The sequence below is a fragment of the Phyllopteryx taeniolatus genome, chromosome 15 (assembly GCF_024500385.1).
Source record: "Phyllopteryx taeniolatus isolate TA_2022b chromosome 15, UOR_Ptae_1.2, whole genome shotgun sequence".
Lineage (NCBI taxonomy): Eukaryota > Metazoa > Chordata > Actinopteri > Syngnathiformes > Syngnathidae > Phyllopteryx > Phyllopteryx taeniolatus.
In genome coordinates this window covers 1,016,190-1,039,227 of record NC_084516.1, presented here as the reverse complement: position 1 = coordinate 1,039,227, position 23,038 = coordinate 1,016,190, and the positions used below count along the sequence as shown (strand labels likewise).

The 23,038-nt window shown below is 48.3% G+C and overlaps 1 protein-coding gene across 3 annotated transcripts; it reads right to left on the bottom strand.

Moving 5' to 3' along the window:
• Window positions 1–756: 756 nt before the first annotated feature.
• Window positions 757–22,956, bottom strand: LOC133489918 (multidrug resistance-associated protein 1-like). Of its 3 annotated transcripts, XM_061799206.1 has the most exons (32): window positions 22,602–22,956; window positions 21,641–21,820; window positions 20,709–20,834; window positions 20,494–20,631; window positions 18,928–19,047; window positions 18,788–18,849; window positions 17,798–17,932; window positions 17,168–17,359; window positions 15,629–15,806; window positions 14,912–15,073; window positions 14,699–14,791; window positions 14,431–14,634; window positions 13,998–14,144; window positions 13,844–13,931; window positions 13,687–13,769; window positions 10,646–10,759; window positions 10,219–10,395; window positions 9,987–10,154; window positions 8,961–9,147; window positions 8,804–8,876; window positions 8,624–8,729; window positions 8,124–8,331; window positions 6,563–6,873; window positions 6,294–6,493; window positions 5,588–5,714; window positions 5,238–5,339; window positions 5,026–5,172; window positions 4,052–4,210; window positions 3,525–3,691; window positions 2,374–2,568; window positions 1,417–1,557; window positions 757–1,314 (listed from the first exon to the last, which is right to left on the bottom strand). In XM_061799206.1, the coding sequence occupies exons 1-31, from the start codon at window positions 22,740–22,742 to the stop codon at window positions 1,449–1,451; spliced, it is 4,599 nt and encodes a 1,532-aa protein (XP_061655190.1). In that variant the 5' UTR covers window positions 22,743–22,956; the 3' UTR covers window positions 757–1,314; window positions 1,417–1,448. The 3 variants fall into 3 exon arrangements, with proteins under 3 accessions (XP_061655190.1, XP_061655189.1, XP_061655191.1); XM_061799205.1 differs by lacking the exon at window positions 757–1,314 and having other exon boundaries at window positions 1,344–1,557; XM_061799207.1 differs by lacking the exon at window positions 757–1,314 and having other exon boundaries at window positions 1,344–1,557; window positions 18,812–18,849.
• Between the last annotated feature and the right edge of the window lie 82 nt (window positions 22,957–23,038).

The window sequence follows — 23,038 nt, the reverse complement described above, 5'->3', positions numbered from 1 at the left end:
TGAACGTGAAACTTATCACATTAAAAGGTGAAATATATAACTTGTTTTTTTCCTCGTTTGGTTCTACGAGGGGCAGGACACAAATGTGGCGTAACGAATGTTTCTCAAAAGATCAAGTGAATGTTTGTAAACTTTTCATCTCATTTAGTCAAGTGTGACCAATCAACGTATGTTTTTTGGGGGGCAACAATACGACGATAAACAGTGGCGAGCGCCAAGTCGAGCGGAGGAGTGTCATACACGTGTTGTCCCGCAGGGGGGCGGTGTTGACGACGTTAGCATCTCCTCGAAGATGGCGCCCTTCACGTCGGAGCCGCGTAGGTTGGCCTCCTGAAGGTCGCGTCCTGAAAGGTCGCAGTTCACTACACACGCACATGCGCACACATGATTGTGTGTGCGTGCTTGTGGGACACAAACACAAAGGAAAACACACAAACAAAAATACGTACAAACACAAACGATCACACATCGGGGGTTACGCAGGCACCTTAATTGAACTGGTAACGTAAACGTGTGTGGGCAGGTTGAAGGTGTGCGAGCAGTAATCCGCCATTAGTGAGTCCGCAAAGAGTCACTTGGAGTTCGCAGGTTCTCGCGTGAGTTCGATGTGTCCCGATAACTCAGAAAAAAATATGTCCGAAAAACAGGAGTTGTCTCTTTTTATCCAAGTGAATGCAATACGCTTCCGTAAATATGCACATACAATTGATGGATGACTAGTTTTGAAATCAGAAGTAAAAATTAAAACGTAAAAGGTTTGTTTGTGCAAACATTATTCAGTTTATTTTGCAAAGGGAGAACGGTTCCAAAAAACGATTGCAATATCAACGTTATTAAAAGTGAAGACAATTTACAATTTTGGTACTTTAGCAGGAAACGAAGTTGACGCGCATTATTTGCTTTTGCGGGCCACATTAAAGGATGCGGTGGGCCCGATCTGGCCCCCGGGTCTCGAGTTTGACACCTGTGACATACATGTATGCGCATGCAAACACACACACACACACACACACACACACCAACCCAAAAACAAATAAATTGTGTTTGCATTTATGTGCGCTGTAAAAAAACAACTGGGGTGCAGCATAACCATCGGACCGATATCGGGAAATGAATGACATCACGCAGACGGGTCCGATATCGCAAAACCGGACCGAGAACAACGACCGCCTCGTGTGGCGGCGCCGCATTGGCTCAGGACATTCGTGGATATTTTGGACACAATTCTTCGCCTACCACACCAAATGAGTCAATATCCGCAGTACGTGAGCATACGGTCGCCAGCACTTGCCGAAATTGTCATCAGTCGAACTCCTACAAAATCAAACGAGAGCCTTAAGAGGTTTACTGCACACTCAATTTAATGTAAATACTTCCCAAAAGCGGTATTCCTTGAAGCGCTACGTTCACGCGTACGTCGTGTCCGTCCGCGTTGGGCTGGCGTGCGCTCAAACTAATCCGGCCTGCTGGCACATTTGGTAGAAGGCGCCTCGCTGCTGGATGAGGCGAGCGGGCGCGTCCATCTCCACGATGGCGCCGCGCTCCATCACCGCGATCCTGACGGGACGCAAGATGCAACATTCAATGGTTCCGCACGCCGACGGGCCGCAAAAGTGCGCTACCTTGACTCACCGCTTCCGAGCTTGCAACTAAACATCGATTTCGATCCCGAATAAGCGGCGATAAACAACCAATAAGGGTTTTCGGGAGTGCATGCTGTCATTTTTTGGGGTGCTAAAATAAACCCTTCCTAGCCTAAAACATTAAAACTGCAAAAAAAAAAATAAAAAAATATGAACACACATTACAATGAATAAAATGCACATCGTATACGGTGTACTACTGTTGAGCAGCAAAATGTGCATTCAATTGTGACAAAAACGGTTTCATGCTTTTGAATTCAATTTCATTATTTCACGACTGTATGTTTGTATGAAGTATAATATTGTACATTTTTTTTTATCATGAAATAAAAACCTTGCCATATTTAGCCTCATATTCTTCCAAATATGAAGATATTTTCCCCACTTTTAGCTTCTCTCAGCCATCGTTTGCAAGTTGGACCATCGAAAGACGTTCCTTTCGGTGGAGAAGAGCCAAAAAGGTCTTCAAGGAGAGGCCGAGTCGCTATGAAGCCTTCCGGCCTCGCGAGCGTCTGCAGGCCCGCGGGGGAATTTGCTCATTTGAATGAGCTTGCGTCTTCAGTCCAAAGTTGAAGCAAACAAACCCTTTTGTATTCTTTCGTTCCCTCACGCTACGAGAGAATCGACGCACGACGAATCGGATCGATAAGCGCTATCGGTATTGGAATCGGAACGGCTCGATTCTTCCCGTAGCGCGAAGTCAAGGTAGAGTGCGCTTGGGGAACCTGACCTGTCGCAGTCCAGGACAGTGTTGAGTCGGTGCGCGATGGTGAGGACGGTGCAGTGGTCGAAGTGAGTCCGGATGGTGGACTGGATCAGCCGGTCCAGCTCCACGTCCACCGCCGCCGTGGCTTCGTCCAGGAGGAGGATTTTGCTTTTCCTCAGCAGAGCTCTCGCTAAGCACAACAGCTGCCGTTGGCCCACGCTGCACGCACGCACGCACACACGCACTTAGAAAAAGGGTTTTTTTGCACCCGAGTCGGGCGCCAGTTGCACAAGGCAGATGATAACTGCCTCCAAATGCGCGTGCATCCCGGATGAGAACGAGGCACAAACTACCACACTAAAGAAAACGGCCAATCATTTCTGCTGTTTCTTTCTTTTTTTCCTTCCCATTTTTTCTCATGATATTGCAACTTTCTTGGGGAGAAAAAAAAAAAAAAAAAAAAAGTTTGCCTCATAATATTCAGTGTTATTTCTAGTCATGTTAATTTTCTTCTAAATATTTGCAATTAAATTTTCTAAAAAAATTTTTTTTTCTCATATTTTGTAAATGTATTCTTATAAAAATGACAACCATTTCATGGGATATTGTGATGAAATTGGAAAATTGCAACTTTTTTCCTCGTAATATTCCAATGTATTTCTGGTAATATATATATATATAAATAGCAAAATAATCCTCATTCTATTGCAACTTAATAAAAACAATCTAAACAATTTCCCATAATATTTTAACTTTACTCTCATAAAATATTGATTTTTTCTCCGTGTGATATTGTGATGTTATTAGAAAACAAATGTTTTCTCATATTTCAATGTTACTCTCATAACAAGAGTACCTTTTTTTTTTACCCCCTGGAATAGTTTCATCTTATTAGAAAATGACAACGTCGTCCTCGTAATTCCTGAAATGGTCGAAGGACACGCTCGGGTTTGTTTCCTGACGGTGCCATAAAAGGTTTTGCCACCCGGAACTCGTGTAGGTCGGTCTCCCTCTAGTGGTATGCAAAAGAGTCACTGCCTAAGTGCAGTTCCGTCGTATAAAACTTTGAAGTTGAATACATTTGGATTTTATCTTTCCGAACGCCTTTCTTCAGGTCAAATCTAGCGCCTATGATCAGCTGCAGCGCCGTCGGCGTCGTCGTTTTGGCGGCGTACCTGAGGTTCTCGCCTCCTTCGCAGCATTGATGCCGCAGCTTGTCGGGCAGCGCGGACACGAAGCCGCCGAGATGAGCGAGTTCCAGCGCTCGCCACAGATCGTCGTCGGAGCAGTCGTCAAGCGGGTCCAGGTTCATCCGGAGAGAGCCTGAAAACAGCACCGGATCCTGGAGGGCCAAAGGTCAGCGGTCACTTATCATACTGCCCCCCAGATGGCCAAGGCACGCACACCAGAAGGAGCAGCACAATGGCCATTACATTCCAAAACTGTTTCATTTCTTTACAATTCTATTTAATTAGGTCATTACGGTAAGTTTTTATTAAGTACAATATTACAGTGTGTTATTTTTCTTATGAATAAAAAACACTACAAACTTACCTCTTGTTATTAGTGTGGTATAAAATGATTAGAATATTGCTTGATAGCTTGTAATGTTCACATTCATTTACAACTTTAAATTTAAATTTAATTTTGTACATTTTCAACATTTAACTGTTGAATCAACTTGATCGTCGACGATTGTCACCTGAGGAATGATGGTGATCCTGGAGCGAAGGTCCCGAAGGCCGACCTGAGCAATATCCACTTCATCGATGTAGATCCGCCCGGTGGCTGCTTCCAGAATACGAAAAATTGCCAAAGCTAAGGACGACTTCCCGGCTCCCGTCCTTCCAACGATCCCTACCTGTCGACGACAGTGCCGATAGCGCGAGCATTAGCATGAGCGCTTGAGCCAGGATAGGACGCAGAATGCAGTACGTTTAGTTGAAAAGACGCTAGGTCCCGCTAACCCTTCCCGAGGCTGCGGTTCTTTAAAGTTGGGTCCTATTTTGCCACCTTTTGTCATGGTTCTCACTTAAAGTGTCCGGGAGCCGTTTTGTTGACGATTTACAGGCCTGCGTTCTACGACCTTCTGGCACGGCACTTTCGGTCTGGGAAGCAGTTTGAAGCCGAGCACAGCAAGGGAGCTTCATTCGAGACTGCCGAGGCCACAAACGTGCTCCAAAACTGCCCCGTGTCCATATTTCTTCCGTAGAAAGCCTTGACAGACCTTGATCTAAACAAGAGAAATGTGAGAGAGCCCATCTAAACCTAGAGGGGCAGACTGGCATCCGAGGTAGACCGCAGCCCGCACAGTATTGCTCCTTTGAGCCTCCGGAACTCGGCAGCCCTGCCCCCAACCACATAGACCGTGAGAAAACCTTGCAAGAACTGAATACAGGGGCTGGGAAATCCCGGTGCGCCACTGCGTTTCAGGTCAACGGGGCTGCTGTGGTCGCAAGGATCGTAGCGCCAACCTAGCAAGGCATGCTACGTACTGCTTCCCCTCAGCCAGTCGTGGCAAAAACCGAGATACAATCTGACACTGGATAATCTTTAATGGAGAGTGAAGGACCAGCATTGAATGTTCTTTCATGGGTTGAATGTTAAAGATGACATTGAGCATATTTGACAAATGGTGACGAATCAAGCCAATCCAAAAGTTTCCCACTTCGTCACCTTCTCTTTTTCTTGGATGCTGATGGAGATCCCCTTCAAGGCCCAGTCCAGACCTTTCCGATACTGCAGCCCGTAGTCCACGAACCGGATGCTTCCTTTCGTCGGCCAATCCGCTGCGAGATGAGTGTTCTCCGTTAGCCAAGCTGCCTGAAGAAGAGATGCAAGTCGGTCGGAGAAAGCAACCAACACAACACCTCATGCCACAAGCAAACCTCTTTGGGCGTGTTGGCGTACTCCTTCACTCTTTCCACCGACACAATGTTGTTCTCCACGTCAGTCCAGGATCGAACAATCCAGCTCAGGATCCCCGTCACCTGCGTCACAAAAAGCAGATGTGATTGCGGCCTCGGTAATAAAACAGCAATGTGACTGGAACGTTAAAAGTGGCGGTGAAACCAAACGCTTTCTACTGCTGATTACTAAAAAAAACCGGAAAAAGCGAGAAACGAACACGATATTCTGAGGGTCTTGAAAGATCAGTCAAAATGCTCTAAAACGGTTGCTGGCAGTCAATGAGTTAAATGTTTGTCTAGGTGACTTATCAGTGGATGTGTGTTTAAACCTGGAGCGAGTGGGACAGCGCCAAACCCACGACACCCGGACTGAGCTCGTCCCGACTTCGCACCGACAAGACAGCAGCAGCCAGAACCAGAAGATTCCCCAGAAACTCCAGATTGACCGCCAACCATCTGGTAGACCGGTAGAAGCTCCGTTTAGGAATGTAATCTAAAAGAATAGACTTTTTCCATCATGTTTGGAAACAACAGACGCTTGCAGGGAACTTCTGGGTGGCAGAGATGTGATCGCTACCAGCCTACCACTGACCTGAACTGAAACCATGACCAAAACTTGCTGTTTTTGAGGTTTCACCTCCGGCAGCTGGTAAAGCTGAAGCTTTTTTTTTTTTTTTTTTTTTTTCTCCACAAGAGCACTTTGAAGCGGTAATCTAGGCCGTCATCACATCAAGGCTGCATTCATGTAATGCACTTTACTTTGGAGTCAGCCAGTCCTCCCTCCAATGCCGCAGCTCGTCCCCTAATTGGAACACATAACTCCTGTCCTGGCCTCCTTCCGTTGGCTGCCTGTTCACTTACGAATCCATTTCAAGATCTGGCTATTTGTGGCCTTGGTCAAATGCCACTTTTTTGTTTGGTTTGTTTACTGTGAGAATTCTTGAGTTTTTGCCACCCAGAAGTATGTGTGATTAAACTAAAGATGTAAATGTGAAAAGAGTAACTAGACTTGGTACGATTTTGTGTTCAATGCACCTGGTAGCCACAAATCGTGGGAAATAAGCTTCCTGGTTCTTGTCAATGCGAAGATGGGCCTGCCGTACAAAACGTTTCTGTTCGCCGAAGGCCCGAATGACGCAGACGCCCTGCACCGTCTCGTTGAAGTGACTGTAGAGGGGAGAGCGACTGACCGCCTCCAGTCGCCGGAGTTGACACGACGCCGCCACGTAGAAGCTCTGCACAGCGACACAATGACAAGGGCGCTCTCCTGAAGAGGGCGGCGACAAGGACTAAAACAAGGTCACCTGTATGAAGATGTAGAGGCAGGCGAGCGGGAGCAGCACCAGGCCACTGAAGGGAGTGGCCACCAAAACGATGATGCACACTTCCAGGAGCTTGAACAGGTAGCCCAGCATCATCTTGAGGCCTTCGGGTATCATGCAATCAATGGCGTCGATCTCCTTGGAGAAGCGGTTCAGGAGGTTTCCGCTGGGCGTGGCCTCGAAAAACGACATTGGCGAGCGCAGGACGTTGCAGAGCAGATCGGCGTGAAGGTGGCGCGAGGCTACGATCCCGCCCAGAGCCACGGTCAGAGTGGTTCCAAACATGGCCAGACCTGATCAAGCGTCGAGTCGTTGACCGTCAAACTTTTGAATTGGAATTTATTTCGTGACATTCTTGACAGGACACTTTTTGGGACGGATTTGCTGAAGTTTTGCAACGTAGTTTTGGAGCTTGTGAATGATCTAGCAGGGGTGTTAAACTCTTTTTTTTGTCACGGGCCACATCCGACTTATGGTTTACCGCAAAGGGCCGTTATGACGGTAAACTAGAGATGGGCGAGTACCGATACCAGGTATTGGTATCGGAGCGATCCCTTATACCAGGTATTGGTATCGGAGCGATCCCTTATTTCACGGTATCGGGTATTCGTGAAGGCTGCCGATACCAGCTGCCAAAAAAAAAATCTTCCATCGAGTAAGTCCACCTCGCCAATAGTTGCAGCTATACTGCGGTTTGACACATCATGTGGGTCAGTAAGAAAGAGAGGGTTTCCTTCAACATGATCTGTTATTGTGTTCATGTCAATTTTATGTATCAAGAGTAAGGCCCAACCGATTAATCGGCCAGCCAATTAAATCGGCCGATATTAGCCTTTTTCAAGTAGGCCAATTTTTTTGCTCACTGTGGTGTCACTGTCGCTGTGGCGGGCTGGATCTGGCCCCCGGGCCATGAGTTTGACACCTGTGATCTAAAGGAGTCATGCCATATCAGCTCTGACAAAACTCTGCATCAACTTTCATTTCCTTGCACTCTGACAATTGGTTCTGGTCGCTCCTCGAGCAGTTTTCCGAATGTGCTGATGCAAGTTTTCCAGATGGGCAACATGCGCTCCATCTAATTCCCATAAAAATTGAAAAGGCAATTTTTTTGTGCTTTCTGGCTCCCCCAAAATGATCGTAACTCAGTAAGGGTTAGTTTGTCTTCCACTAGCACCTTCAATTCCAGCACTTCAAACTTCATTTTACGCTTTCGGCGCTCTTTCAAAATTTCCCATGGTGAAAACCATCAGAGCTACCTAAAGCGCAAAACTGGCTTTTGAATACGCCGCTCTCCACCAGTTTTACACCTATTGCCAACAGCGCACAAATGTTAGTGAGTCAAACGCAATTTAGCGCAATCTGCTCTTTAGGATCTGAGTAAATCAGGCCCTCTGTCTGTTCCTAGGACTTCAAGGGTCTTCCCCACATTGACACTCAAGACAGAAAATGTGAAAAAGAGATTTTGTCCTATGCTAAGATCTTGCGATTTTTGTTCCTATGCCGCCACTGTTGATCAGGTGACAAATTCAAGAAGCCTTCAGACCTTGAGTCAAGCCCAGAGCTCCGAACACGCCGAGTCTGAGCACATGGTCGATCTGGGTGCCGTTGACGGGACGGTCGTCGGCCCAGAGGCTGAGCCAGTAGCTGTAGGCTAACGAGGCGGCCTGCTGGAAGGCGCACAGGAAGACGATGGTCACGATGAAGGTCAGGCCCACGGTTCGGAAGTATTCGCCGTATACTTGCAGCTTTACCTGACAACGAAAGACGCGGGTCAGTGTTAATGTTTTCAATGTTAACTCCCCGTCTGCGCCTCAGTGTTTTCATGCTGATTCTTGAGGGTCTAGCACCAAGTCAAGGCAATTCTCACAAGCTTTTAGCAGTTTAGCTCTAAGCTCCAGTGAACTCCCGTCTATTTCCACAAGTTTGCTGAGCTGCTGTTCTAATTTCCAAGCGTGTGAGTTTTCAACTTTGCTCATGAAGCCACGTCTCCTGTTTTTAAAGGCACAGACATTGTAGTTTTGCAGTGAATCCAAAAGGACTCACTCTCCCAACGTGAGCCTTGTCGGGCTGAGTGAGTTTGCCAGAAAAATCCGAAGGCAAGTCTTCATGGAGCCCCACGACCTGAATGCTCGCGCCACTCATGTCGCAGCTGAAACGAGGGAAGCGTGACGAGTTAGGATGCGCGTGCCATGCTACGTGAGTCAAACAAATGCGCGTTGTTACCTGATGAGCTGCTCCTGAGAAAGATCAATCGAGAAGTCAGCGAAAGTCAGGCGGGACAACGATTTCCTGCTGACTGCGAAGACAAAACAACGTGACATATTTCAGCGAAGCCGTGTTCTCAGATGTTTTGGTGCACCGTGCCGTTGTTCTTGGTTACCACGTTTGTAGGCGGAGCTTTCGCTGGGCTGGTTTCCACTAAAGTTCTGAATCAATTTGGCAAAAGCTGCTTTGCGGTCTAACAGTTGCGAGTACGATCCCATCTCGGAGACACGACCCTCCTCCATCACCAGCACCAAGTCGACCCTGGACAACAGGCTGAGGCTGTGGGTGACCAGCACTCGCGTCTAGACAAAACAAAACAAAGCGTATGCTCTTATGCGATGGCTCAGAGGAACCACAACACTTTGGGCCTGATTTACTTAAGGTTAGCTTGAGCAAAAACACGTGCAAACGAATGTAGAAGCCAATCTATGAACCAGGCACACCCAAGATTGCCTCGGTCAAATGTGCAAATAGCAACGCAGTCCATTTTGCAATTAGATCCATTTAGGAAGCGCAATGCGATTCATCAAACCTGAGACCAATTGCGCCGGCTGATTTTGCGCTTTTGAAAAGTGCAATCCGGCAGCGCTGTGCATCGCCGTGCCTGCGGAAATGCCAGAACCAAAAACGATTGTGACATGATAAAAGCTATTCAGCAATGTAACTTTGGAGCTTTCGAATGATCTATGTGGCTGACCTCTTGGGAGTCCGTCACAAGAAGGTGTCATGTCATATCACCTGTGGCAAAATTCTGCATCAAGTTTGCATTTTCCTTGCGTCGGGTCTTAGCGCAGTGAAAATCGGTCCTGGCCGCTCCCAGAGCAGTCTTCCGGGCGTGCCGTCCCAAGTTTTAAATGCAATGTTAGACGGGATGGGCACAATCAAACGAAACATGGCTTTCATACGCTTGCCCACTTCTCTGAAATTATTGTCACGGTAGTTTCGATGGGTTTGTTACCAGTCACCTTTTTTGCTTGTGGTTCTCTCCCAAATTTTCCATGTTGTAAACAATGAGAGCTACCTAAAGCGCAAAACCTACTTTTAAATACGGCCGTCTCCACCACTTTTCCACCTGTTGCGTTCTGTTAGAGTGAACATGCATTTTCGGATCTTGGTAAATGATCAAAGATGACTTCCCCACCTTGTTCTTCAGAAGTCCTTTGGGTCCAATGACTCGGTCAAAGATGTGTTGGCCAACATGCGTGTCGACGGCGGACAGCGGGTCATCCAGCAGGTAAACGTCAGACTTCCTGTACACAGCTCGAGCCAAGCTTATCCTCTGCTTCTGACCTCCGGACAGGTTCAAGCCCTGCGGCCAGTCGACGCGTCATTCCTCCTTATTCCTCCTGGTCTCACACGACGCGGCTTTGTACCTTTTCCCCAATCTCGGTGGCGTCTCCAGCCGGGAGGACTTCCAGATCCGGCCACATAGCGCAGGCTTCGAGTACGCGATGATACCAGCTCGCCTTCCTCTCCAGCCCGAACAAAATGTTCTCCTCCAGTGTGGCATTCTGAATCCAGGCCTGCTGAGGAACATATGCTACGGAACCCTGTGGAAGTCGGCGCAAACCGGAGGAGAATCACTTGGACCTTTAGGCAAACTAAGTGCCCTGCATTGAATAGCCAAATCCGCGAGTAATTGATAACTCCCAAAAAAGGTTTGTAATTGCCGGAAAACAATTTGTGAATAGCGAACCACAAATATGCAGCGATTCACTGTATTATCAAAGAGTCCGTTTCTAGTCCTGAAGACTGGAGCGGGCCCAGACAAGATCCGGCACCTTTTTGCGTCAAACTCACCCCGACCAGGACCGAGCCGCTCCTCCTCGTCATCTCTCCCAAAATGGCCGACAGCAGGGAAGACTTTCCTGATCCGACGTGGCCGACCACGGCCACCAGTGTTCCGCTCTTCACCTTTGAAAAACATTCAAATATTTGCATTGAGTGAGTTCAGGGTGCTTTCGGTGACCTGATGTCACTTGTGTACCTGTTGACGCATGAGCGTGGATATTACGCACATTGCATACGTTCTTTACATTAGGATTAAATCAGAAGTAAGTTGACGGAGATTCTCTACGGCAGACTTCGCTAAATTGCTTGTGAGCTAAGGAGCTAACAGATTGCACGTGCTGTTGGTAACAGGTGTCAAAGTGGCGGAGGCTGCCATATTTTAGGGAGGATTGTTACGCTTGAAGTCGCTCTGACGATTTTAACCACGGAACATTTGGGAGGACATCGCAAGTGGAAAATTCAATTTGAAGGAATAGAACTGAAAGTGCAAGCGGAAGACAAAAAAAAAAAACATATGACTGAGTTACAGAAAGGAAATCAATCGCTCTGATCATTTTGGTGATGCCAGCATGCGCAGAAAAGCCATCTTTTGCTTTATTTAATTCACTCAGAGTACGTGGGATCTGGTTGTATATGCCCATCCTGCGTAATATATTTGGGACAGTAGATGTAATCGAAGAAGTGCTCTGGGAGCGATGACCCGGAGACACGGATACGCAGAGTTATATCACAGGTTATATAACCCACCTCAAGAGCGTCACAGGTCCCCTGCTGGACCCCCTCCAGTTTGCCTACCGAGCCAACAGGTCTGCGGATGATGCAGTCAACATGGGACTGCACTTCATCCTAGAACACCTCGACGGCGCGGGGACCTACGCGAGGATCCTCTTCGTGGACTTCAGCTCAGCGTTCAACGCCATCATCCCTGAACTCCTTTCCTCCAAGCTTCTCCAGCTCAGCGTCTCGCCTGCCATCTGCCAGTGGATTGACGGGCAGGACACAGCAGGTGAGGCTGGGAGAGACCACCTCATCCACACACGCAGCATCAGCACTGGGGCGCCCCAAGGTTGTGTCCTCTCTCCGCTGCTCTTCTCTCTCTCTCCACAAACGACTGCACCTCAACGCACTCGACTGTCAAACTCCTGAAGTTCGCAGATGACACCACTGTCATCGGCCTCATCAAGCATGGTGACGAGTCTGCATACCAACAGGAAGCGGAGCGGCCGGAGCTGCGGTGCGGCCGACACAACCTGGAGCTGAACACGCTCAAGACTGTAGAGATGATCGTGGACTTCAGGAGGCATCCTTCGCCACAGCTGCCCCTCACGCTGTCCAGCTGCCTTGTGTCAACCGTCGAGACCTTCAAGTTCCTGGGAATTACAGTCTCTCAGGACCTGAAGTGGGCGATCAACATCAACTCCGTCCTCAAAAAGGCCCAGCAGATGTACTTCCTGCGGCTTCTGAGGAAGCACGGGCTGCTGAGGCAGTTCTACACAGCGGTCATCGAATCAGTACTGTGTTCTTCCATCACAGTCTGGTTTGGTGCTGCTACAAAAAAGGACAAACTCCGACTGCAACGGACAGTCAAAACTGCTAAAAAGATTGTCGGTACCCCTCTACCCGCACTTGAGGACTTGCACGCTGCCAGAACTAAGACAAGAGCGTGCAAAATCCTCTCGGACCCTCCGCATCCCGGTCACCGGCTCCTTCCCTCAGGTAGGCGCAACCGATCAATGCAAACTAGAACTAGCAGACATTCCAACAGCTTCTTCCCTCTTGCCATCAGCGTCTTACAATTCCATTACAACATGCTGCCAATTTTTTTGTCCGAGTTTGTTGTCATATTTCTGTGGGGCCAATTATACATTACTCGTGCACTCACTGTAGTTGTCTCGCCACGCTGCACTATTTGCATATCTGTTGTTGACCAATACTGGCTACTCATGCCAGAGTAGCATCTGCCCCACTTGCACACTGACTGAGGAGTATCTGCGCCATTTGCACAATCGTCATTGTCCCAGATGATCGCGCTACTCGCTTGAAGTCTCGGCGCCCTTCGCACAATGCTCATTGCACCGGACTATTGCTATATTAGTCATTCGAACTGCTCTAAGTGCTAGAGGAATCTGCATCTTTTGCGCAATTGTCCAATTTTTTTTTTTTTAAATGTACCGGCATAACCTTTTATTGCTCAGTGACTGTTTTTTCTCAATGTCTTTACGTCTCCAAGTGTTCTCTGTCAATTGACCGTCTGTTGTCGTACTCGAGCGGCTCCGACTACCGGAGACAAATTCCTTGTGTGTATTTTTGGACATACTTGGCAAATAAATAAAGATGATTCTGATTCTGAAGGTGATATGGCATGACTCCTTCTTACGACTGGCTCCAAGTCCGCCCTTAGATCATTCACAATCTCCAAAATTGCATTGCGGAAGAGACCACGTCAACATCCGTTTTGTTTCTGGTGTTTCAAAAAGGTTGACCCAAAGGGAAACGTTCTCCTCGCTGCCCCTCATTCTTCACCGCTCTGAGGCCGGTTCAGATGCGGTATTTGAAGACGCAAAATGAACCACGGCAATTGGGCTCAAGTTTGATAAATGACTTTGCGTGCGCGAAATTCATCTATTTGCATAAACTCCCCTGCAATTTTCTCATTTCTGCTTTAGCCTTTTCAGAATATCAGCTTCCACATCTGATTGTGTACACCTTAGTTAGGCAGAAGTGTGACAAGGAGATTCCAGGACTTGTTGCCCTTAAAAGAAGAGGCTAACGAGGAAGGTAACACGGACGAGACGACAACATCAACAACGTCGGACTCATTGTGGAATACAGACGGGGACAAAGACGACTTTGAATCCTACTCGGAAAGGTCGGACGTGGATGATTGCAATTGGCGACCCGGACGACGGAAAGGTAAATAATGAGCCTTCCTAATAGTAATAGGGGCCGATGCAGACAGAGTTTTGAAAAACTTGACGAACCCGACTCGAAAACATATCAGCAACACTAACCGCGAAGGGTTCGGCTTTGAGAAAAGATTGTATTCCAACCTTCAAGTTGATTCCCTGCAAGCACGGCGCGCCGTCTTGGGACCAAGCAAAATGTCCGTCCTGGATCAGAACTCCGTCGCCGTCTGAAGAGGACAAAGTGCTTTTGTGTGTCGCCCAGGACCTTTGAGAACCGGCGAGCGAGCGAGCTGCTTTGTACCGACGGAAGGGGGAAGTTTTTCCACGTTGTCCGACTTCAGCTCATCTTGGCACAGGAAGTTTCCCAAACGTCTGAGTGAAACAAAAGCCTGATCGGCCCAGACAGTCAGGCATGACTTGTTCTTTGGACAAGCGTTTTGTGACCTGCGACTTGCCTGCAATGTGGTGTTCATGGCAAAAGGAAGCTGACTCAAAGGAGTCTTCAGGATGTTGATGAGCGCGACGGACACGAAGATTTTCTGCGCATCCAGAACGTTCTGCTCGTCAATCAACACGTAAACCGCAAACACGGCAAAGGCGATCTGAGAAGAGAAGTCGCAAGACAAAGGATGAACAATGACAAGATTCAACATCAAACGTGTAGATTGTTTTCTCCCACATTGCAAAAACATGTTAGCACGTGAGCTTCACCCACGACTCCAAATTGTCCGTTGGTGGGAATGAGAGTGTGAATGCTTGCGGTCTATGTGGCCCGCGACCAGTCCGGCACGTACCCCGCCTCTCGCCCAAAGTCAGCCGTGATAGGCTCCACAACACCTGAAGGAAATGGATGAATAAATGACGAATAAGCTGGAAGCGAGGTCTCACCAGGAAGGAGGAGGAGTTGAAGGAGGCCAGCGAGACCGAGTAGAGGACTTGAGACTTCTTCAGGGCGTCCAGTTCGCCGTCTCTCAGGACGCCAATGCGACGCAGGAAGGCGTCCTCCCAGGCGTAGAACTTGAGGATCTTCACTCCGCTCACGATCTCGTTCATCAGCTTGATGCGACCGTCCATGAAGTCCATCTGCACTTCCTGGGGGAAGCGTTTTCCGGTCGGACAGTGTCGCCGGAGCAATGACGGCGCCCGGCAACCTCACCTGCAGCTTGCTCCTCAGCTTTGCGATGAGACCGTTCAGAGGGAAGATCAGGACGACGGCGCTGACGCCGGCCGACGCCGACAGACCGAGCAGCTGCCGATCAGCCGGCATCTCATTGGTTACTTGCATCGTGACTTCAGGCTAGGAGAAGCTTTTTTGGGGCTTCTCCATATACTGTACAACAACAACAACAACAAGACGGGTTTCTCTTACATTAGACAGGAAGTAGAAGCACAGCGCAATCTCGATGGGCGCCACCCACACGCTGTTGACGTAAACCACAAAGTCCATCATCTTCTGGGTGTCCACGGAAATCAGGTTGATGATTTCTCCCACCGTGCACTGACGGCGAGCGGCACTGCTCATCACCAGACACTGCGCCAAATGCAAAGGTCCAACAAATAACAAAAGAGCATTTGAAGACCCGCAGAAAACGCAAACGGCGGACAAAAACAGAGTCACCGCGCCGACTCGCAGACCGCTCGGAACAGCATCGTTCGATGGTGTGTAGGCCCGGTACACGCATGAAGGATTTTTCCTTTCGTAAGAGATTGTTCATCTGTGACAGACCCCACACATAAAGATGGAAACAAATCTGGCATTTAACAGTTTTGGCGGCGTTGCGTGTGGTGTGCTCCGGTAAGCTCGACACGGGACACCACGCGCATCGAGATTCTGCTTCTCCGGCAGTCTCAAAGCCTGCCGTGATCTCACAGAAAGGAAGACGAGCAGGAACGGAACGGATTAAGGACATTTTCATTCATTTCAACGGGGAAAGATGATTTGGAGTTACAATCTTGGTTGACGAGCAACTTCATCTCGTAAGCCAAGGCACGAGAGGTGCTTTTTCTCTCGATTCGGACGGCGGTCCCGCCGACAACTCCAACAAAGCCCGCAGAAAAGGACAGGGAAGAAGAAGCGTGCGCGTACCTTGCGGTAGACGAGGGCCACGACGGCGCTCTTGAGCCTCATGCCGAGCGTGAAGCATCGGTACATGTACTGATGGTTGAGCAGCGACTGCAGGCAAGAGAGCAGGAAGAGCAGGCCGGCGAACAGGAAGCCTTTCCACGGGGCCGCGTCCTCGTCCCGCATGAAGCCCAGCAGGAGGCTGCGCACAAATAGCCTTAGCCTTAGCCTTAGCGTGTGAATGCCATTCACGCATACCGTGTGGCACATTATTGGACAACAACAAGCGGAATTATTATTATTATTATTGGGGCCCGACTGATATGGATTTTTTTTTAAGGCTGATTCTGATATTTGGCTGAATACAATTACAAAGAAGGATTAAAAAAAATATATCACGAATAACATAATTCAGCGGGCCGTTAGTCGACGGAGGGACTCGTCAGACGCGGCGAGTCGCCGTGAGGGCGGGGCATCATCCGTGGCGCACGCGGGCCCGTATTATAAAATGTATAAAATGGAACGTTTTTTTTCCATTTGCCTCTATACCTATGTATAATGTGCACTATAGACTTTTAACAATTTGGGGGGGGGGGGGTAAGAATGCGCAATATACACGAGAAACTAGGGTACTTAACTTTATCAGAGGGGGAAAAATTAAATCTTTTTTTATTTTTATTTGAATGTAATTATCTTTGTCTTATGTTGTAAAGTGTTCAAGTGTAAAATTTGTCCAACGTTGAATTATTGTGCCAATATTTTGGTCCTTCCACATTTCTCCACCGATTCAAACTATTCCAACCTCAAAATATTCCTCTCATTCGCGACATTTACTGAACAATTTATCACATTCCCAAGATTCCAACATTTAAAAATACAATTCCCAAATTGAGAGAGAGATTTTCCACATTTTTGGAGCGATTCCAATCATTCCACGTCTCAGTCACCATTTCGACAACCAATTAATAACATAGCATTTCAGATTCACACGCAATTTTGACACAAATTGCATTCTTTACTTTGGTTTTGTTAGGCCGAGACTGTATTTATTTACTTTTTTTGAAAGTTTTTATTCCACGATATTTTCTGGCTTCTCACACCTGACAAATGCCCATATAACCCCCCCCCCCCAAAAAAAATAATGAACTAAAAAAATGAGCATTAAAAAAGAAAAACTACTCAAAGTAGAAAACCTCTTCTAAAACCTGATTGAAACGAAGTGAATTAGACAAAAAAAAATAAAACAATTTTTTTTTAAAAATCGATCGTCAAAATGAAATAAAAAGTAAATAAAACAAACCAACAATCCAGACTAACTCTTGGTGGGGGTTTGGGGCCCAGCCAAAATTCCACCAGTAAGTCAGTGACGACCCCCAAAAAACTGTAATTGCCTGTATATGCCACAAGGTGGAAGAAAGGACTACTTTTGTCCAAATGACGCAACTCAATTCAGCGCAGACATGCCACTAGATGGCGCCAGAGCAATTCTGTTCTTACTCGAGCGTGCGCACAAAAACAGCAAAGGTAAATCGATCGGTGAATTTGTGAGCGCCGGTGACACACCTGAGCACCTGCGGGACGGCGAACATGACGGCGTCGTGCAGGAGCAGGCACAGCGTCCCCGTCAGGAAGTAGGGTCCGAAGCTCCGCCCCAGAGCGCGCAGCAGGAACCCCACGTGGTTCCGCCTTTTGGGGGGCTTCGTCAGCAGCTGCGTTTTTTCCTCTGAGAAACGCTCGAACGCCGCAGACGTCGTCCTGCGCAAACATCCCGTCGGCCATTAGCGTGGGAAAAGAGCTCAGGATGACGACCCCTCCCTTTAATTTGAATGCTCTCCGCATCCAATTAGGCTGAATTACAATAAATGATTGGTCCCAAAATTGTGAATTTAATAACGCGGTGTATTAGTGGGATGTCTCCTTACAAAGGTTTGATTTTGCTTAAGTAAAAAAAAAAATAATAATAATGCTTGATATCTTGTAAAAAAATAAAAAAAAAATGTAAAAATTAAAAACCCAGTGTACTGGGACTATTTATCAATGTACGTTTGTTCAACAATCCGCGTCAGCGACGTAGATCGTCTCGCGACGGGCCGAGCGATGAAACGCTCTTCCGCTAGATGGCAGAAGGCCGACCTGTGAATTCCCAACGCAAACTACGCAGCTTAAAGCGCGTTTCAAGCATTTGTTTCTCACCGCCGCTCCGGCCACTTTTGCTTTTGCGTCCAGGCGGCTTCCAGCTCGGACGCGATCCGCTCGGACGAGTCCCGGTCCCGCAGCGTCCACAAGTCGGCCGCCCGCAGGGGGCGCCGGAAGCCCCGAATCGCCAAGCTGGTCGGCGGAAAAAGTTCAGTGGCAACCGCACGTTCTGACTAGCGTTTCCTCATCCAAATGTTTAGCATAAGTCGAGAAGAACAACACTTACAAATTGTGGAAGAATGCTGAAGAGCGCAAACGAAACACTGAAATGTTGAAATGGGATTTTAATACAGACGTCAGTGTGCAAAGATCTTTGGCGACGGTGATCGTCGTCCAGACGTCTTGAAGGAGCAAAACATTTTTGCGTGACTTGAATCGCCGAAGAAACGTGGACGGACCGGGTCGATGTGTAGTACAAATCTTTTTGTATTAAAAACAGTTGAGGAATTGGGGGAAGCGGTTCGTTCCACGATGTGGTGAAGTCGAAATCGTTTGAATCGGCGAAGTAATGTTGGAAGGAAGAGGTCAACGTGTAAAAGTCTCTTCATTTGGGAATTTGACTGTGGAAAATAGTTCCGAGATCTTCTGAAAGAGTTTCAATTTGGAATGGGAAAGCTGTGGAATTTCTTCAATGAACTTGATTTGTTTGGTGTGCAAAATTGTGAAATTCGGAGAAAAGTGGGAAATAATGCCCAACAGGTCTCCAATGTTTGGGAAATGTTGAAGTTGGAATCGTTTGAGTCGGTGGAGAAATGTGGAACGAGTAGAATTGCGAAAATCGGCAGCACCTTCAATAACGATTTTTTTATTTTTTTTTTATTTATTTATTTTTTTTTAAATGGGTGGTGACTAAGTTGCTGTTCAGCATTCTCACAATTGTGAGTTTCCAACTGCGTTCGCTCGGTGAAAAGTGCGACGCATTCCGACCGGCGTCCAAATTTGAGTTTCCGGAGCGAAGCGCGAGCGTCCCGACGACGGCCGTCGTACCCGCTGAACCAGAAGAAGAAAAACCTGGACAGGAAGGAGGCGTCTTCCTCGGGACACGTGTTCTGAAGAGACAAACGGCAAGCGCACGTCTGAGAGCGAAGCCGCGACAACGAGCGGCGGCGCCGCCGGGTTGCGGGTACCTCGGCGCGGCGCCCGGCGAGCGGCCGGCGCTCCGAGAAGCCGCTCAGCACCACTTGGGCCGCTTGCAGGGAAAAAGTCAGGAAAAAGGCCACGAAAGCGACGGCGTCCGAGGAAAAGCCCTGAAATGGGAAAGCAGAAAGACAGAAAAGAGCGGCTCAAAAGCCTTCTCCTCCTTTTCATTTGCATGTCACGGCAACGCCGCGTATGATATGATATTCCCAATCCAAATCAGAATCAAATGCTCGATTGCGTGACAGAAAAAATAGGCTAGTCTGCATTTTTATTTATGAACTCAAATATTGACGAGATAAGCTGAAAAATCTTTCGGGCTGGCATATTTGTGAACGAGCCCGGCAGCGATTCATCGATGAATCGACAACGAGTCAATTGGCAAATGAATCGACATCGATGAATCGTTTCGAGACCTCGTTGCGCTCCAAAACTGTCCCATTTCTTTTGTCCCTCACATTTGCAGACCAACGATCTTTTATGTTTAGTCAATATCAAACATTTGGCCGATTTTCTGCCGGATGTTACGGACCAAATCATAAATCGTAAATCGTACTATCGACTTCATCATAATCAATTTATGTTTCGGAATTTTCTGCACTGTCAATTGGAAATAATGTCCTGTTTTTCAATAAAGAGATGGAAGCAGAAAAAAGCTTCTATTCTGACACGTGGATGAATCCAAAATGTCTTCCATCGTTCCCACCGACATGAATGTAATCCCGTTAACGCCTTCCAGCCTCCGACAAAACGAACGAAAACCCATTTTGTGGCTCTTGGAATCCTTTGAACGGCCTTTGTGCCGCTCCTTGTGGTGTGCCTGCCTCGGCCACCCGGGGGCAGTACAAGACAAACTGTTCAGGCTCCTCGCAAAGGGTCAAGAACGTGTGTGTGTGTGTGTGTGTGTATACACACACACACAAGCTAAATGATGCAGTTAGTCATGCCGGGTGGCGACTAATCGCGCACGGGCCGCGGAGACGTGCCGGACTTGGCGGCGACGTGTCAAGAGCCCGAAAAAACCTTTGGCAGCCCCACGTGAAACCAAAGCCGCAAATTGCTCATCTGCCCGTGACTTTTGGCAGCTGACAGAAGAGGAACACGCCACCGCGAAAAACGCCTCGACAGCGAGCTCGGGGTCACGCGGCGGCGGCTGTTGCCTACCGCGAGCCTCGTGCTAACACACGACGCAAAACGAGATAGGCGTGCTACCAAACTCGCGTCGACGTCGCGGGAGCTAGAACTCTTCAAGCGACCGAGAGTCAAACTGAAAGCGGACAGATAATATAACAATATTCTCTCGCGTACATTCTTTATCCTCTGCAAAAAAAACAAAAAACTAATATCACTGCAGCTTACTGCCGAGTTGCGACCGTCTCCACGTACGTCTGTGTTATATTGCCCCACGGTGGCCAAGGTGTGCACAGCGGAAGGAGCAGCACAATGTCCACTGGATTCAAGCAAAAAAGCTTTCATTCTTTGCATTTGATTTCATCATGTCATTACTGCATGATTTCATAAAGTTTCAAATAGTTTTACGAGGCCAGCCCAAGTACCTGATGCCGGATCTGCTCCGCGACCGCCTTGAGGGGGACGACGGCGCAGAGGAGCACGAGCGTCCAGAAGACGAAGAGCACGACGGACGAGCGGCTGCCTTTCCTCCTCTCCGCGTGGACCACGAGCGCGGCCAGAACCTACAGGAGGAGGACATTTGCCAGAAAGCGTCTCCGGACCGAGCGAGCGACTCCGAGGCGTCCGAGCGGCGACGTACGAGAGTGAAAGCTCGGACGAGCGGGCCGAGCAGGAAGACGGCGCGGCTGCCGAGCTCCTCGCTCTTCTTCAGCAGGACGGAGAACATCTCCAGGAGGCTCAACGACGCCAGGCTCAAAGTGAGAAGCTGCCGACGACATCGACGCCATCGTCGTCAGTACAGCGGACCCCCGAATATTCACAAATTCGCCTGCTTGCGAATTTGTGGAAACGTATTGACGGGTTGTTTTTTCATTTGTGTGTTGACAAAATCGTCCGCTTCTTCACATTTTGGGGGGATTATTTGTATTTTTGTGCAAAAGAATAAATAAGTACGTTTTTCAGAGGAGGTCAATGATTCATAGATTTTTCGTTATTCGTGTTTTTCTGAGCGGTTAGCACGTCCGCCTCACAGTTGAGAGGTTGCGGGTTGAAGTCCGGCCGCGCCTTTGTGGAGTTTGCGTGTCGTCGCCGCGCCCGCGCGGCTTTCCTCCCACGTCCCCCAAAACACGCACGGTGGCTTGATTGAGGACTCTAAATTGCCCGTAGGTGTGAATGGTCTGTTTGTTCCTCTGCGATCGGCCGGCGACCAGTCGAGGGCGTACCCCGCCTCTCGCCCGCGACCCACATGAGGAGAAGCGGATGGATGGCCGCTTTTTCGCTTCTTTGTTGTTGTTTTTTCCGTACAATTCTTTCCGTGTTTGTTTGTTTGTTTTAACATGTGGCGATGACGAGAGAGCATCAATCGTCCCCAGTTTTTCACGTCTACAAGAGTGTCGATTGTTTTTTTTTTTGTTTTTTTACTCGGTACCGTGCTTGTTGACACATATTGTTCGACGGAATAACCTTTACATGACAGTCATCAGTTGTTCGCAGATTTGTGCCATTTTCCTTGACGAAAGGCTCGCAAAGGGCTGGCCCGTTTACGGTTTACGGTTTGCGGTCAATGCTTACCGTCTTGGCGCAGCACAGCCAGGAGAGCGGCAGGGGCCGCCGCGGGGGGCGCACGTGCAGGTAGAGCAGGTAGACCGGGCAGCAAGTCCACAGGAAGACGCACGGCGAGCAGACCAGGACGGTGCGCTGGAAGCAGCGCGTCAGGTCCGGATCGCGGGTGAACCACGTCACGTTCCAGTCCTGGAAGCCACGCGAGTCAGTCGTGCACGGACAACGTCGGGAAATCGAACAAGCTCAGCTGCAACTGCGCGAACGCCGAAATCCGACATCCGACATCCGACGCAACGTCGCACCTTTTAGCCTTTGCAAAAGTTTTTGAGGACATATTTTCACGCTGTATAAGTTCCGTCTGGGGCTCGCTTGATTTTGCCCTTTTCTGCTCACTTTTTGGCTTTCGACTTGTTCCACATTTCCGTTTCCCCTTTGGAAATATATAACGACTGCACAACTTGAATTGATTCTGTGGCCCAAATCGGTCGCATCTCAAATCATCTTTCCCCATTGAAATGAACGTAGATGCCAATAATCTGTTTTTCTCATGAGGAAAATCGAAAACGTGGTAATAATGCAAATGCATGCAAACACAAACGAAGAAGTTCCGCAACGACTGCAAATGACTCGAAGCTGCACTAATAGCAGTCGTTCTTCGCAGACGATGCATGCGATACTTGCATTCCGCTATTGTTACGTTGTGCGTTCACGCGTGTTGATGCAGCATTTGTGTTCTGTGCTAGAAGCTACTTTTGTTAGCCCATTAGTGGCGTTTTCCATTATGTGTTAGCATGAAGCTATCGAGGCAAAGTGACGTTTTGTCTCAAACACAACACGTCATTGGAAAAACTGTCAAGTTGCTGACAGACGCTCGGAATTTCCTTTCCAAATCACTTTTTGCTCATTTGAGCCGCATGGAAACAAAACCCCAAATTCCGGCACGCGAACCCCGAAACTGCGCTCAACTCACCCACAAAGGGTCCAAACCGCCGAGTCGGCACAAATCCTCCATGGTCTCTCCAGCGCACTCGGGAACTGCGGCGGCGCGTCTTTTCATCACTTGCGCTTTCTCACGCCGGGGTGGCAAAGGACGGGCACGCGTGTGGCACATACGTGACACACGGAACAAGGAGGCGGCAAACTACGCGGCCATGAGATGAGTAGTATTTAGACAAAAATAGGGCTTTGACGCCATCTCGGGGAATCTGGGTGTCAAGGAACTATGTTGAAGTAAGTTCAGATGTTTCATTAAGACAAAACTAGTGCTTTGATGTCGCAAAGGAACCATGTTGATGTGAAATGAGGAGGTTCATTTGGACAAAAACAGTGCTTTGCAGCCATCTTGAGGGAACTTGATGTCATGGAACTATGTTGAAATGACTTTAGTTGTTTCATTTAGAAGGAAAA